At 55.1% G+C, this 16,429-nt stretch overlaps 1 protein-coding gene across 1 annotated transcript; it reads left to right on the forward strand.

Annotated features, from left to right (window-relative positions):
* The first annotated feature begins 1,823 nt into the window (after positions 1–1,823).
* Cacng7 (calcium voltage-gated channel auxiliary subunit gamma 7) lies at positions 1,824–16,423 on the forward strand. Its single transcript, XM_010616968.2, has 5 exons — positions 1,824–2,399; positions 2,805–2,891; positions 3,120–3,260; positions 14,975–15,120; positions 15,321–16,423. The coding sequence occupies exons 1-5, from the start codon at positions 2,204–2,206 to the stop codon at positions 15,576–15,578; spliced, it is 828 nt and encodes a 275-aa protein (XP_010615270.1). The 5' UTR covers positions 1,824–2,203; the 3' UTR covers positions 15,579–16,423.
* The last annotated feature ends 6 nt before the right edge of the window (positions 16,424–16,429 follow it).

Genomic DNA, 16,429 nt, shown 5'->3' on the forward strand with positions numbered 1-16,429 from the left:
GAGTCTGGGGAACGCAGGGACCTCGGGGCCTGGCCGATCCCCGAGGACGGGATCCGAGGGTCCGGAGCCGGGAAACTGAGCTCTCAGGGTCAGAGTCGCAGAGCGCTGCACCGGGAGGTCGAGGCCTGGCCGATGCCGAGTGGCACCGGGTGCGGGTGGAGGCCCAGGCCGCGGGGAGCGCTCCTGGAGTCTGCAAAGGGGTCCCGCGGAAGGGGGGTTGCGGTCTCCCAAGAGACTGGAGGGAGTTTGGACTTGGGCTCCGAAGACCCGAACCTCAGGGTCCGCTCTCCTGAAACCGGGGAGGTGGAGACCAGGATGGGAAGGAGCTTCCAGGCCCGAGAGGAGGGTCCCAAAGGGTCCAGGGCTGCAGGACGGGCAACTGGCGGCCTGGCAGAGCGAGGAGGAACTGGGACGGAGGGAGGGGTCGGGGAGGGAGAGGGTGCGAAGGCCCGGCGGACCGGGAAGCGAGGCTGGCCACTTAGGGTGCTGGTTTGGAGCTGAAGTCAGCAGGCAGCTGGTGGTCTGGTCCCGGAGCCACAGGGTGGGGGATGGAGGAGGGGCTGCCCCTGCTTTCCCAGACTCCCCAAGCCCTCAGGAGACTGGGGGTTCTAGGTGAAGGGTGACCTCAGACCCCAGGGTCTTTATTGGAGTGGGGGGCAGACCCCTGGGGATTCGGGTTAAGGAAGGTGGTGCGGACTCATGTCTTGACTGTTGGGGTGGAAAACTTCATAGGTAGAGATGACGGATGTCGCTGGACCCAGAGGGTTTGGACTGATTTATCCTGGGTGTCCCAAGATGATTCCCCGCATCATGGGGCTCTGTGGTACAAGGAACCTTCTTTCAAGGAAGTTGGGACACGTGGACCACAGATACGGGGGTTGGAGCCTTCAGTTGTAGTTTGAGAAGCCCCCACGTTGAGTTGGGGACTTTTTGTTTAGAAGTCCAATGGGGGTCCAGGTCCCAAATTGGTTGTCAAGGAGCATGTGTGATTGGAAGTCCTAGCATGTGAAATTGGGGTCTGAAATCTCTGGTGTGGAATTTGGGGGTTCCGTGATGGGGTGCAGTCCTCAGGGAGCACTGACCTCCTAGTCCTCAGGGTGATGGCCTCATATTGCTGGAGACTCCTGGTTGGGGTGCTGGCCCTCAGGGTCCCCCCTCATGGTTTTGACATTCTTGGGTCTCCAGTTGCCATCCTGGCTCCAGGTGTCTGGGTCCCATTTAGGACATGGCAACCTGTAAACGAGATCCAGAGTCGCAGTCTCAAGGCTTGCCTTTAGGTGGGAGAACGGAATTAGAGGTCTAGAATCAAAGTTCTGGATCATGGCTGTGATGTCAGATTGCAACACCAATCCGAGGTCAGTCACAGGACCCGAGGCAGAAGTTCTGAGAGTTAGAAGTGGCTGTTAGTGTGCCCGCAAAAGCCTCTGCTCACAGCCGTGGGTAGGTCTGAGGCCAGGGTGTGGGGCTAGGGATCCTTGGTTAGTGACACGTTTGGGGCTTTCTGGGGGCAGTTCATTTCCTAGACACACATGTAACCCGTCAAGGCATGGAGTTGGGTTGTGTTAGAGCTTCTGGACAGGTCCAGTTGTATAGCACTCAAGGTCCAAGCACAACTCCCCAGCTCCCGGCATGCGGACCCTGGCTCCAAGTAGAGGTGACAGGTCTCTCTTTGGAGCCTCATGCTCACAGCTGTGTCTTGGGTCAGGCACAGTCAGCGTTGGGGCCTGGGGCCTGGAGTCAACCTGCGGGCTTTCATATCAGCATCTCAATCGCCAGCTTGGCCTCACTGCTGGGGACTCCTGTGGGTCTGCTTTGTAAAGTTGGCTCTCAGGCTGGGGAAGGAGGTTTGGGTCAGGGAGAATTGGAACTGGGATTTCATGATACTTGGGACCCAGGTCCGGACACGGACCATCTGTGTGTCTGGGCTGAGGGCTGTGGTTGGAAACCTTCCCCAGGGACTGGGAACCTGGGCCCAGAGCCAGATGGCACCACGGGTAAGTCTGGGAGGCCCGTCCCTGAGGCCCAGAGTCAAATGCCACATCTCTGAGGGTCAGAGGACCCAGAGGTTGGATTGCAGAAGGCTCTGTCTTGGACGTGGTATCTCTAGCCAGGGTTCCACGGCCCAAAGTGGGCATTGCCCTCCGGGGTCCCCACCGCAGTTTCCCACCCTGTAGGCCCCGCAGGGCGCCCCCCGCCGCTGAGGATGAGTCACTGCAGCAGCCGCGCCCTGACCCTGCTGAGCAGCGTGTTTGGCGCCTGCGGCCTGCTGCTGGTGGGCATCGCGGTGAGCACCGACTACTGGCTGTACATGGAGGAGGGCACGGTACTGCCGCAGAACCAGACCACCGAGGTCAAGATGGCGCTGCACGCCGGCCTCTGGCGCGTCTGCTTCTTTGCAGGTGCGGGGCGCCCCTGTCCCGTCTGGAGGGGAACCCCTGAGTCCTTAACCCCAGTCCCAGAAATCCAGGAAATGGTTCTGTTCTCTTCTGGAGGTTCACATTTCTGTAAAGCCACCGCGCCTCACCCTTTATTCTCTGGATCCAAGTCCGGGTCCCAGCCCCTACTCCTGTAGGAATCCTGGCCCTCAGGCCCTCATCTGCTTTGGGGGACCCAGGAGTCCTGGCCGTCCTCACTTGGGGCCTGGGTCCACTGACGGTCTCCAGGACAGCTCCCAAGGATCCCAAACCACCTGCTTTCCCACCCATGACCCTCAGGGCACCTCGCCCCTCCGCCCTGCCCCTCCCCACCCTGACCTGTCCTGTACCTCTGGACTCACACCCCCTCCTCCCTCCCATCCCCACCAGGTCGGGAGAAGGGGCGCTGCGTGGCTTCAGAATACTTCCTAGAACCAGAGATCAACTTGGTGACGGAAAATACGGAGAATATTTTGAGTGAGGGGAAAGGGGTATAGGGGTCCAGGGGACAAGGGGTCCTGGAGAAAGGGCAGGACCGGGAAGGGGCGGGCTCCAAGAAGCCACAGGAGTGGGCAAGGGAAGGGGCAGGGCCTGGTGGGAGGGACAGACAGGAAGGGGCGGGGTTGCAAGGGGCGGAGTCCACAGGAGGGGCGGGGAGTGGGCGGGTCACTAGAGACCTCACCTCCGCCTCCCTGTGCCCGGCAGAGACTGTGCGCACGGCCACGCCCTTCCCCATGGTCAGTCTGTTCCTGGTGTTCACCGCCTTTGTCATCAGCAATATCGGCCACATCCGCCCGCAGAGGACCATCCTGGCCTTTGTCTCCGGCATCTTCTTCATCCTCTCCGGTGAGCGCAAAGAGGGGACCTGGGAGCTGGGGGGTCCTCAGCGTCCTTCTCTGCGGACGGCAGGGACAGCAGGTGCTGAGGTGAAGCCGTCGTTGGGCCCCACAGTGGGCGGCAGAGCCGGGAGGCGCCTCGCAACCGGAGCCTGTGTTCTTAACCGTCACTGATATTTGATATTTTAGTAAGTAACCGTATTTAAGGCTCTTTATTTTCTGCACAACGTTCTGTTTTCCTTTTTTTTTTTTTTTTTAACAAACAAAAAGTCTAAAGGGTTAGTCGTGAGCGCTCCGCCGCTGGACCCGCACCTCCCTCTGTTGGGCCTGTGATTTCTCTCCATTTTCCCTTCTAACGCTTTTCAGAGTCGGTTTGGGGAGTCAGTTTGCGTTGCCCCAGATGCCTCTCGGTGCATGGTGTTCGCTTGAGTGCCGGGTTCGTTCACAGCCCTTTCCTGACTGCGGGGCAGCGCTCTTGGGTGTGGGATCTGTGTCCTACTGGGCGCTATCCTTAGCGCTCACGTGACTTAGCGCGGGTTCCGATGGCTCTTGCACAGTTACCCGCGTGAGCTTTTGCCAGATGCCCCGAAGTCCGGCGCTCTGGAGCCACTCGCACCTCCCGAGGCCCAGCCCGGCCCAGCCCCGTTCCGTCCGGTCCTGTCCCACACAGGGCGTGCAACTCAGACACTTCTAAGCCCACCAGTACGGCCGGACCAGGTCATTGGACCCAGTTCTCCAGTGTGGTTCAGATTCGTGTATCACAATTTAATTAAACTCAAATCAGGACCATGCCGTTGAGCTGATATTTCAGAAACAAACCCACTACGCATCTCACCTCCAGGTGAGCAGGCTGGGGTCCCTCTTCCCAGCCGGCTGTGTAACCAGGAAGCTTTACTGGGTCCCCTCCCCTGTCTCCTCAGCTCCTTACCAGCTCTGCCAGGCCCAGCCTCCCCCAGCCTTCAGCCCAACGTGAGGAGACCTTTTCCAGGGAAAGCAGGGTGCAACCTCGAATTCCAGCGTGTGGAGCCAGACGCTGAGCTAAAATAAGACACGTAGGATAAGGTGATGCGAGAGTGTCGGAGCAAAAAGGTCTGTCATTCTTCAGATGGAAAATAGTGGCCTAGAGAGAGAAAGTGGGGCAAGAGTAGGCAGCATGGGGAGTTTCATTCAGCCTACCCTAAACGTTATGAAGAAAGCCCCATTGTCTGCAGGCACAGAAATGGAATCAGGCTAGTCAATGGCAGGCCTAGTCAGTGGCAGGACAGGAACTGCCCAAGGGTGTCGGGATTCACAGGCACTCGCGCGCTGTCCCCGGGCTGACTGGCTGAGGTCAGGCTGGACGTCAGACTTCTAACCCAGCAGTCCGAGAGGCTGAGCCCGCTGCCCAGCATCTCCCTTGGTTCACATTATAGCCTCCATCTCTGGACTTGACCTGAGGCATCACGCCTGCCCTCAGCTTGCTGGTCCTGTGGCTGGAAAGGCTGGGGTAAACGTCTTCCAGTGTGGAATTGCTGCGAATCACACTTGAGTTATGAACCCTGAAATGTGAAGGCAGTGTAATTTCCATGTGCCATGAGCTATTCTTTTTTTTTTCCTCCCTGCCAGTTTTTTAAAAATGCAAAAGCCAGGCTTAGGATGCAAACTGTACAAACACACGTGGTAGGACAAATGGTAGTTGGCCAGCACTGAGCTGGTTATATCAAGGATATAAAGTGCCTGGGCTATAACAAAAAGTGCTTGATATGTGGTGGAAATAAATGATTACGTAAGTAAATGCAGTAGTAACAGCGGTGACCAAAACTTTAGGTGGTGTCAGGGCCCAGGCAGTTCTGAGTCCTATGAATTAAGTTATTTGCTTTTCTTGCTACACTTGATCTTAGCCAAAAGGCCAAGAAGCAATTATTTATTTTTCTTGACCCTATAATGGCATAGGGACCCTTTTTTGGTTTGAGTTGTGGTCTCATTTTTTGTTTGTTTTTGTTTTTTGGTACTGGGGATCAAACTCAGGACCTCGCGCTTAGCAAGGCAGGCGACAGAACCACTGAGCTAAATCCCCAGCCCTGTGGTCTCATTTTTTGGTAGGTACCATTAACATTTCCATTTCAACACTGAGGCAACAGAACATCTTAGAGGTTAGATTTGTTGGCAGTGAATGCAGTGTTGAGACCCAGGGTCCTTTCCAGGACACTATACTGCCTTGCAAAAGTGAAGACTCCTAAACACGAAGGAAACTGAAAGGAGAAGACAAGGGTGAACAGAAAGCCAACACCTGAGCTCAGTGGGGCTCTGTCGCCCCAGTTCCTACTGAGGGCGTGAAGCCATGGAGCTCTGCGCTGTGCGGCTGAGGGGAAGGGTCAGAGTCACCCTGGGTTAGACCTCCCCAGCGGCCTTCAGGCTCCCAGGAAAGAGGGCAAAGGAAGGAGGGCTTTGCAGGGTGTGGGCTGGACTGGGCAGCTGGTAGAGAGCCGGACATCGACAGGAGACCATAGAGCCCGTGTGTGGTCGCTTTCGCTGGGGGAATGGAGATGAAGCCAGGGACACTGGTTTTCTCTTTCCAGACCACGCGAGTGATGCGTATGGGCCCCAGAGTCACGCGATCCCTGAACGTGACCCACGCGCCCATGGCAGTCACCCGGTGCTGTGCCGGTCACCGGCAGCCGAGTGCTAAGCGAAGCCGGGGAGCCTGACTCAGCGCTGCCCCCGGTGCATCCCCTCCCCACCCTCCCGCGATAGGATGCGCCCAAGTCCACCAGGCCCAGGATCTCGCTCTCAGCATCGCTAACCCGCTGCGCTCTGCCCTGGAAATGCGCGTGCGCCCTCACCTTGGCCTGGCCAGCTCCTCCCAGGGGCTCCCATCCTCGTCCTCGTCCTCGCTCGGACTTCTGCCTTCCTCACAGTTGCTTTTTCTGGCAATTCCCAGCACGGCCCTGCCCTCTTCTGCCTGGCAGAGCGGGATGACACTCACGTCTCGGGCTTTATCGCAGCTCCCTTCCGTTTCCAGGCTCCTTGACCCAGAAGGCGAACTCGGAAAGGCGGGGCCCCTCCACTGTTTTCCCGGGCGCAGGGCGCGGACAGTGGCGGACAGTGGCGGTGTGGGGCGTGCAGCTCTGCAGGCCATGCCGAGGGTGAGGGCGATGTCTCGAGTGCAGAAAGGAAAACGCTGAGGGTGGAAAGGTCTTCGTGTCCAGATGAGGGCCTGCAGACCAACAAGGTGAGGGCCACGCCGGGCCGCTGTCCGTGGTCCTGAAGCGGCAGCTCACAGGCCAGGTTGGACCTTTGAGCTCTGAATCTGGGTGGTTCCTGCCTATTGCGATCTAAGAAAGATGGAGCAGGTGTAGTTGAGGAGATGAGGAGAGAGTAAGAGAGTTCGGTTGCAGAGAGAGAGAGAGCAAGGAGAAACACAGGTAGAACAAGAAGAAAGGGAAGCTATTTTTGCAGAATCGGCCACTTGAAATGGCCAGGGAAGAAAAGCAAGCATAAGAATGAGTTACTGCCATCTGGAAGGCTAGGGCAGGAGGATTCAAATTCAAGCCCAGCCTCGGCAACCTCGTGAGACTCTGTCTCAAAATAATAATAAGATAAAAAAAGAGGATTGAAGGTGTATCTCAATGTGAAGGCCTAGGTTTAATTCCCACACCTCACGCCCCACAAGAAGTCTTTTCCTCGTTGTTGGAAACATTTGTTTCTTTCTTCAAACCCTGCTTCTGGCTCCCTGGTGGAGAATTTGTCATTCAGAGCTGTGATGTAGAACGTGGGCCCTCGGCATAGCTGGACCTGGTGTCAGGCTGGAGCCGCGGTGCCTTCTCCTATGGGAAGAAGGGAGCTATGGAAGAGTCTGGAGCGGGAAGGAATAAAGCCTCCTGGGTTTAGGAAGAACCATATCTGCAGCGGGAAGATGAGGATTTTGGAGCAGTGATGTACACAGAGAATAAGGCTAGAGCTGGAGCAGAGGACTTCAGGACACAAAAAGTGGTTTGTTTGCTCTGATTTCATTTCTTTTTCACTGTTTTTTTGAGACCAAGTCTTGCTATGTAGGACCTTAAAACCACTACGTAGTCCAGGCTGGCCTCAAACCTACTTTGATCCTCCTGCCTCAGCCTCTTAAAGTGCTGGGATTACAGCTCTGCCCCACCATATCTGGCTTGCACAAAATGGTTTTGATTTATGAGGGATTCAGGAAGGAAAGCAAACTCAATAATCAGGAAGCTGAGGCAGGAGGGTTGTGAGCTGAGGCCAGCTTGGGCCACATGGCATGGCCCAGTCTCAAAAAAAAAAAAAAAAAATCAAAGGACATAAAGCAGGCGTGATGAGGTGAGTGACAATTTCTGAGGGATGAGAGGGCCCTGGTGACCCCGTGCCTGACTTGGGCACTGGAGTGACTGGTTTCTGGGCCTCCTTCTGAGCACACCTACCTCCCAGGACCTCCTCAGGTTCCTCTCCACCAAGCACGCAGCACTCCTTTGATTCTCCCGGTGTTAAAATGGCAGAATATGCTGGGTGTGGTGGCCCAGACCTGTAATCCCACCCAGCACTTGGGAGGCTGAGGCAGGAGGATGGAAAGTAGTTTAGTGTGAAGGTCCCGAGTTCACTGTCCGGTACTGAGGAAAAGAAAAAGGAATGCTAGAAACCGGAAGCTGTGCAGCCCGGAGTGAGCACCAGTTCGTCATGGGAGGATGCGGAATGGTGGGATTCAGAGTGGGTCCGAAAGATGAGAGCCGAGCGTGTCTCCCCGGAAGCCCCGTTCTGGGTGGGTATTTGCCCATTCAGCTGGGCCTGCTGCACGCTGTGTCTATGCTGAATGCTGGGAGAGAGCGAGGTGTCTCCCTCCGCTCCGGCACTGGGCACTGTGGGCTCCTCGCCTCCCAGGGTGGGGGAGTACAGTGCCAAGGAAGGGAGAGAGAACATAAAGTCAGCTGGAGGTGAGTGCTTCGGAGAGAAGCAGAGAGGTCCAGGAAAAGGAGAGCCACAGGGAGCTGTAATTTTATCCCACCCCTCTAGATCACCCTGATTTTCAACTGTTTCTCTCCCTGTCTCTCCCTCTCTCTCTCTCTCTCTCTCTCTCTCTCTCTGTCGTATCCTTATTCTCCTCCATCCTCTTCTTGTTTTTTTTTACACACACCATACACACTTTTCCTTTTTTTGGGGGGAGTTATTGCCGTTTGAAAGTAAGTTGTAGGTATCATAGTTGTTCATCTCTGTTAAAAAATGTTGGTGTGGTGGGCATGGTGGTGCACGGCTGTAATCTCAGCACTTGGGAGGCTGAGGCAGGAGGATCACTGTGAATTCAAGGCCAGCCTGGGTTGCATAGTGAGTTCAAGGCTGGCCTGAACTATATAGCAAGACCCTGAAAAACTGAAAATTAAAAAGCGCCAAATGTTAGTATGAATCTTTTTAAGAATATGGACATTTGTGTGCATGACACAGTTACTACAACCTACAAACCTGACAATAATTCTACAATATGGCGAGTCCAGTTCACACTGCCCTAGTTGTTTCTAGAGACACAAATATGTCTTTTTTAGGTCTGGGAGTGTAGCCCAGTGGTAAAGCACTTTTCTAGCATATGTGAGGCCCTGGATTTGGTCCTGAGCAGAAAGAGGTGGAGAGGGAGATCACACATGGCATTTACTTAATAAGTCTTCTAATCTAGATGAATATATATATATATATATATATACATGTATATGTATGTATATATATATATATATATATATGTATATATATGAAACAACCTTGACTTTTCAAAATGCATTTCACCCTGAAAATACTGACGGGAGAGTGTAAGGGAATCCTGTGCGTCCTCCCTTGGTTCCAGCCACCGCCAACATATGGCAGAGCCTGATTTAGTCACACAGGCCTGTCCCCTTTTTGTACTTCACTGCCTCATTTTAGTCAGCCTCAGACATCAGCTTCTTTTGTCCACAGATATTTCAGTAGATCTCTGAGTTAGAAGTACTCTTTTGTTTACTACAGCCACAGCGCCACTACCAAGGCCAGAAAAATCCGGACAATGGCCTCAGATCCTCGCGCGTCCACGGCATTCCATCTCCCCCGCTGGTCTCGTCTGTTGCAAAATCAGGACCCAGGTCTCACACGTGCCCTGGTTTGATAGATCTCGGCAGCGGCCTTTAGTCTGTGCGTCCCTCCTCCGGTTTTCGGTTGACTGGCTGGGTGAATCCGGTCACCTGTGGTTAGGAGTCCCCAGCCCGTTTCCATGGTGTGGTTTGGCCCCTCATCCTCCCCTGTGTTTTGCTGTTAACCAAGGCCCAGGAGCAGCTGGGCGGACCTGGGAGCGCTTCCTGCCTCGGTGGTGCTGCTTTCTCCACCTGAGTGACGGGGCTCTGTCCTCTGTCACTGTGAGCTCGCAGGGGCCTTGGCCCCATCTCCGCGGACTGCAGGACGTGGGTGCTGTGGATGCTCCCCACTGCCCGGGGTTCCTCACCGGCCTTCACCTCCTGCCGGTGCCCCCGTCACTGGTACTGTGGTGTGGACTGGGGCTCGGTGACATTTGGGTTAGGTGAGGTCAGCAGCACAGGTCAGAAGCAGCTGTGAGCTAGGTGTCGCCGTCAGTGGCGGCCGAGCTGGTGAGGTGACGGCCTGGGCAGTGGTGTCACCGACCAGAGCACACCAGGCTTGTCCTCTGCCAAGGGCCAGCAGCCCTGGCACCTTGGACAACATCTTCTTGGGGGATACTCGTTTTTATTTTAGAAAAAATGTACAGCTGAAGAAAAATGTCGAAAACAATGTAAGGAACTCCTAGATCTCATTTACCCTCACTGGTTTTTTTTGTTGTTGTTGTTGATTTTTGTTTTGTTTTGCGGTACCGGGGATCAAACTCAGGACCTTTTGCTTATGAGGTGGGCTCAGTGCCCTTGAGCTACATCCCCAGCCCTGTTTGTTTGTTTTTTTGAGGAAGGGTCTGGCTTTCTAGACCAGGCTGGCCTTGAACTCGAGGTGATCCTCCTGACTCAGCCTCCTGAGTACTGGGATTCCAGGCGTGGGTCAGCATGCCCAGCCAGGTTGTGAAGCAGTTTGCCACATGTGCACTATCTCTATACATGTGTGCTTACATGTGTGTACACACGTGGTACATACCTGTAGAATACATTTGTGCACAAGTGCACACATGGAGCCACCTAGCCATAATTTGAAAACCCTTCCCCTGATTGGCTCAGCAAGTGTCTGAGCCACTTTATTATCGAAACATAGCACCAAAATCAAGTACAGCAGGCTCAGTACCTTCCTGTATCTAAAGCACAGACCGAACTTAAATTTCGCCAGTTACCCCAAACTGTCTTTTGTAGGCATTTCCTCTCCAAATCAGGATACTATATAGGGTCATGCTTTGTATTTCTTATTCCATCTTCGTCTCTTTCTGTCTTAAATATACACACACACACACACACACATATGTGTGTGTGTGTGTGTGTGTATATTTAAGACAGAAAGAGACGAAGATATTAATGTTTTTCTTTAAAAGGAGCAAGCTGTGTCACTGTGGATGGTGAGATGTTTAATAGATGTGTCCAGCCCTGCCCCATCTCTTCCTCCTCCTGGCTTTCTGGCCACCTCAGGCCCTGGGCAGCCGTGACACCTTCCCTGCCTTTGGAGCTGCTTCTCCCCGCTCCTGTCCCCTCTCCCGCCCCGTCTCCTCCAGTCATATAACTGACAGACAGGCTGGATGTTTTCTTTGATTCAGGGGTGGCCCATGGCCCCAGAAGGCCTCTTGGTCCTGCACCTCCCCACAGAGCCCCTCTAGGAGGATCTCGGCGTCCTGGCTGGTGTCGGGCCTGTCCCCTTCTGGGGCAGCTCTGCTTCTCCTCAGTGCTGGGTGCTGCTGCCTCAGAGTGGCCGGGGCTCTGGGAGGCCTCAGTGTCCTGTGGCCGGCGTTTTGTTCCAGCAGGACACTGCCCTGGACGGGGTCTGCCGGTGTCACTGGGGCGGCGGGGCCGGCGTGACTCAGACCTGGCCTTGGGGAGACCCTGCCGGTGACTCCCTGCTGGGGCTAGGACTGCTGTGCTCCTGCTGCTGCTCTGCCTGGGCAGGTGAATTGGTACCGAGATGACCCTCTGCCCCTTCTCTTGTTCACTCTAACAGACATCAGTATGGCCTCGTGTTTTCGGGAATCCAGTATGCGATGTGCCTTCACATCCATGTTGGTGTTGGGGTCCAGAACGTCCCCCACTGGACTGTCAGGAAGGGAGTTCAGTGCCCTTTGTTAAGCTGTTCCCAGCACGTGTGTCTGTTTTGAGACAGGGTCTCCCTGTGTAGCTCCAGCTGGCCTTGCACTCTCGGCAGTCCTCCTGCCTCAGCCTCCCGACAGAAGCTGGGATTTCAGGCCCAAATCACCATGCCCGGCTATATTCTGTCTTAGTTTCCCCTCCCTTACTGAGTTCATATAAAAATATGTACTCCTCCCATCTTGTCCTTGTTCCCACCTACCTCCCAAAAGTAACCAGCCACATTGGTTTATTTTCTTTTCTCTGATGCTTTGCAAAAGTAAGCAGATGTTTGTATGTATTTTTACAGTAGATCTTAGCCAAAAGGCCAAGAAGCAATCAAATATATGTTTATATGCCCACTTTCCTGCTTGAAAGGTAGCATACTACAGAGCCTAGCATGGTGGCACACACTTGTCATCCCACCAGTCAGGAGGCTGAGGCAGGAGAATCATACATAAATTACATAGAGAGAACCTGTCTCAAAAAAAAAAAAAAGATACTACAATATACTTTTTTGTTTGTTTGAGACAGGATCTCACTATGTAGTTCAGACTGTGTATGAACTCACGGTGTAGCCCAGGCTCGCTTGGAACTTGTGGTGATCCTTCTGCCTCAGCCTCCCGAGTGCTGGGATCGCAGGCGTGCACCACCAAGCCCAGCCACTATGTACACTTTCTTTCCCTTGTTACTTTTTTATTATTTAGTGATGTGGTCTGGAGCAATCACCAGGCCTCATGTGATCTGCAGGCTACCTGTCCTGCTGCGTGGCTGCACACCAGGATGGCTCTCCGTGCTCTGCTGCCCTCCTCATTCCCGTGACACGTGGCGAGCTTGCTCCTGTTTCTCTCGTCCAGGGAGAATCCCAGCCCGGGATATAGGGGGAAGGCAGGGACCAGTGTGGCTCTGTAGGTGCCAGCGCACTCCTCCAGGGTCCTGCCAGCCTTCCGTCCCCGCGGTACAGAGGGTGGCCTGTCCTAGCCCGCAGGACACCACTGGTGAGGCTGTGGATGCCTGAGCCCTTTGATTAATGTGGAATGGCATCTTGTCAGAGCTCCCAGGAGCATGTGTTTAGCTGGACGGAGGGAGCTTTCTTTTCTTTAGCTTCACTTTAATTAATTAACTGATGGATTAATTAATGTATTTATTTTTTAGTACCAGGTATTGAACTCAGGTCCTTGTGCTTGTGAGGCAGGTACCGGAACCACTGAGCCAAATCCCCGGCCCTGATTCATTTATTTCTGAGGCAGGGTCTCACTGTGTGGCGCAGGATGGCCACGACTCACAGCAGTCCTGCCTCAGCCTGCCAAGCGCTGCGATCCCAGGCCTGTGACAGCATGCTGGGCTGTTTTTTGCTTTTGTGTTTTCAGAGGCATCGGGGATCAAACTCAGGACCTTGTGCTTGCCAGCAGGCACAGTACCACTGAGCTACATCCCCAGCCTTGGGCTGTATTGTTTTATATTTTATTTTTTGTACAGGGATCGAACTTGGGTCCTTGTGCCATGCGCTTGCCAGAACCACTGAGCTAAATCCCTGGCCTAGTTTTGTTGTTTTGCAGTTTTGTTTTTTAAGCAGAGAGATCTTAGGTCTGTGTTATGAAGGGACAAGGATAGAGGGATCTGGAGGGAGGGGCAGAGCCAGGCGTGGGGAGAGGGCATTCCAGGCAGGAACAGCAACAACAGAGGCTGAGGCAGAAATGTGCTCCAGGAACTGGAGGAGGAGCAGGAGGTCCGGGGCCTGCGCAGAGGCAGCAGGGGGAAGTGGCCTGGTGAGGTTGGCAGGAACCAGCCAGTGGTGCAGTCGGTGTGGGCTTGGCAGGTCCCCGTCCTAGAGCTTGGCTCTCCTCAGGCAGTAGGAAGATGGTCCTAGGAGCTGAGAACAAAAGTGTGGGGCTGTGTGCCAGGACATTTTATTGGTAGGTGCAGAAACTTGAAGGTCATATACTTTTTTGGGTTTTGTTCCTGGTAGTAGGAATCGAACTCGGGACCTTGCACTTACCAGGCAGGTGCAGCACCACTGAGCCACATCCCCGGCCCACTTTTCTGTTTGTTTTTGAGAAAAAGTCTCAATAGAATAGTTCAGGCTGGCTTTAAATTCACTACGTAACCAACCAGTAATCCTCCTGCCTCAGCCTCCCGAGTGCGGAGATCACAGGCGAGCGTCACCATGCCCAGCAAACTTTACATACTTTTAAAATTTGATCTATGATTCACAATGTACAGTTCATAACTCTGTGGGTTTCAGTAGCTCCACAAAGCTGTGCGCCCATCTCCTTAGTTCACTTCCCAATGAACTAAGTGCTTCTCACTGAAAGCCTCATGCCCTCCACTCTCGCACTGGCCATGCCCATCTATTTCCTGTCTCCATGCATTTGCTTATTCTAGACACTTGGCTGTGACACAGTCGCATTATTTGTTATCTTTTGTGTTTGTCTTTGTTCACAAAGCACAGTTTTTAGATCCACCGTTTGTAGCATAAACCAGTTTTCACTCCCTTTGCTGGCTGCATAATATTCCTTCTGGATAGAACACATCCCCTTTATCCATTCATCTGATGGTGGAAGTTTGGGTTGTTTATTCTTTTTGGCTATTATGAGTGATGCTGCTAGACTTTGGTAGACATTTTTGTGTGAACCTCTGTTCTCATGCCTCTTGGTTGGGTGCCTAGTTGTGGAATTGCTGGGTCATATGGAAATTCTGTCTTTTAACTTTTCGAAGAACTACCAAATGAGATTCAAGTACTTTCTACAGGCTACAAAACATTGTTCTTGTTTTGATTTATTTTCCAACCCTTTAATGATTTAATTTTTTGATTTAATGATTCCAACCCTTGAATGATAAGCCAGTCCTGAACTGCACAGAAACAGAAACTGCACTGGACTGAATGCTGACCCTTTCAGGAGACACAGAGAGATTTCGGTTCTGCGCTGGGTGCGCTGGGCACACAGACGCCTCTCTGTAGGCATCTGAGGCTGGCAAACACCAGCTAGCGCTGGTCAGGGCTGGTGCATTGGAGTCTCCCAGGATGCCCCTGGGCATGCACGGCTGCTGTTCAAAGCCAAGTGCACCTTCAGAGAGACGCCTGCCTTTTGAGAATTTTCAGTCTCACCCCTGCTCACCACCTTCTCCCCGGGCCTCTATTTCCTCAGACGCTCGCGGAGATGGCGCGTGGCTCCTTCAGGGGTCGGGCGCTGTTTTGAAATTTATATTTTGGTACTGGGGATTGAATTCCGGACCTTGCGCTTGCGAGGCAGGGGGTGGAACCACCGAGCTAAACCCCCGGCCCTTCGGGGTGGTCTTTGAGTGAGACCTCTGTGAGCAGCCACTGTTACTGATGTTTCCAGGGAGGCCCCACCCAGGCCTCGGCCCCTGCCCGCGAATATCTGAGCTCCAGCGTCTCCCTGCCAGCCTGTTCCCGAGGGTCCGTTCTGTGGGCAGGAGGAGGGGAGGCAATGGGCGGGCCTGGACCCCTGGCTGACGCCCAGGGCGTCCTTCTGTTCCCCAGGCCTCTCCTTGGTGGTGGGCTTGGTCCTTTACATCTCCAGCATCAACGACGAGGTCATGAACAGGCCCAGCAGCTCGGAGCAGTATTTCCATTACCGCTACGGCTGGTCCTTTGCCTTCGCGGCCTCCTCCTTCCTGCTCAAAGAGGTGAAGTTCTGGGCCCACACCTGGAGTGGGAAGGGCAGGGTCTGGCCTGATCCCGGGTGCAGGAGGAGGGAGTGGGCTGAGGCCCGAACCTGGGCGAACCTGGGCCCCGGAGAGAAGGGGCCTGGGAGCTCCACGCCCTGGGTCCTGGAGGAGGAGGGGCCGGGACGCCTGATTTCTGGGGTGACCTTGCCCTACCCTAGGGGGCCGGTGTGATGTCGGTGTACCTGTTCACGAAGCGCTACGCCGAGGAGGAGATGTACCGCCCGCACCCGGCCTTCTACCGCCCGCGGCTCAGCGACTGCTCCGACTACTCGGGCCAGTTCCTGCAGCCCGAGGCCTGGCGCCGCGGCCGCAGCCCCTCCGACATCTCCAGCGACGTCTCCATCCAGATGACGCAGAACTACCCCCCGGCCATCAAGTACCCGGACCACCTGCACATCTCCACCTCGCCCTGCTGAGGCCGGCGCTGAGCCCCACCCTGCCGCCCTGGCCTCCATCCTCTTCCCCCTCCTGCCCCTCGTCCTCCCTCTCCCACTCTCTCCCACTGAAGGACACCGACCACTGCAAGCATTTCAGTAGTCCCTCCCCTTTAGGGGCACCGCCCTGCCCCTCGCTGTAGGCCACGCCCTCACACCTCATTTCAAGAGCTCCTCCCCTTCAGGGGATGCTGCACCGCCCTATCGCTCTTCCTCAGTTCAGTAGCCCCGCCCCTTCCCACAACCTCTCCTTCTCACTGGTCCCTTCCAGTTACTCCTCCCCTTTGTCGCCCCGCCCGTTTCCCTATGCCCCTCCCCCTGGCAACTGGCTCCAGCCAGTGCACGCATTCAGCGCGCCCAGCAACCCTCCGAGCCTCTGTCCGGCCCTTCGGGGCGCGGGGCTGGAGAGTGTGGTCGGCAGCCGTCTGGAATGCCGATCCCCTTCTCCGCTCTGTCCCAGCCCCTCTCGGGGCACAGCAGGCCAGGCCTGGGGTGCTGGCGTGCTGATGCTGTAGGCCTGGGGAAGTGGCCTGCTCCGCCTCCTCGATCCCCAGGGTCATCCCGTTCTTCCTCCCGGGCTGCGCCCTTCGCCTCCTGCAGGGGACCTGCCCTCCGGAGGGTTCTGAGGGGCTCCCTCCTCGCAGCTCCCCCGGCTCCTTTCCTGGCCTCCTCCCAGGCGCTCCCTCCTCCCTCCACCCCGGGGTGCCGGCCCCCCCTCCGTCAGGGGAGGGAGGGGCAGTAGCGGGGGTCCACGCCCCCCACCTCTGTCTTCCACTTTAGGCCCTGCTCCTCCCCACGCCGCTCCACCTCTGTCTCGGAGGCCCTGGCCCCTG

The sequence above is a fragment of the Fukomys damarensis genome, unplaced genomic scaffold (assembly GCF_012274545.1).
Source record: "Fukomys damarensis isolate Sample0158 unplaced genomic scaffold, DMR_v1.0_HiC HiC_scaffold_19, whole genome shotgun sequence".
Lineage (NCBI taxonomy): Eukaryota > Metazoa > Chordata > Mammalia > Rodentia > Bathyergidae > Fukomys > Fukomys damarensis.

Excerpts from the sequence above, each read along its gene's own strand:
- Cacng7 (XM_010616968.2), top strand. The coding sequence starts at position 2,204 with ATGAGTCACTGCAGCAGCCGCGCCCTGACCCTGCTGAGCAGCGTGTTT. Across the intron at positions 2,400-2,804 it reads GCGCGTCTGCTTCTTTGCAG|GTCGGGAGAAGGGGCGCTGC; the intron begins GTGCGGGGCGCC and ends CATCCCCACCAG. Across the intron at positions 15,121-15,320 it reads CCTCCTTCCTGCTCAAAGAG|GGGGCCGGTGTGATGTCGGT; the intron begins GTGAAGTTCTGG and ends GCCCTACCCTAG.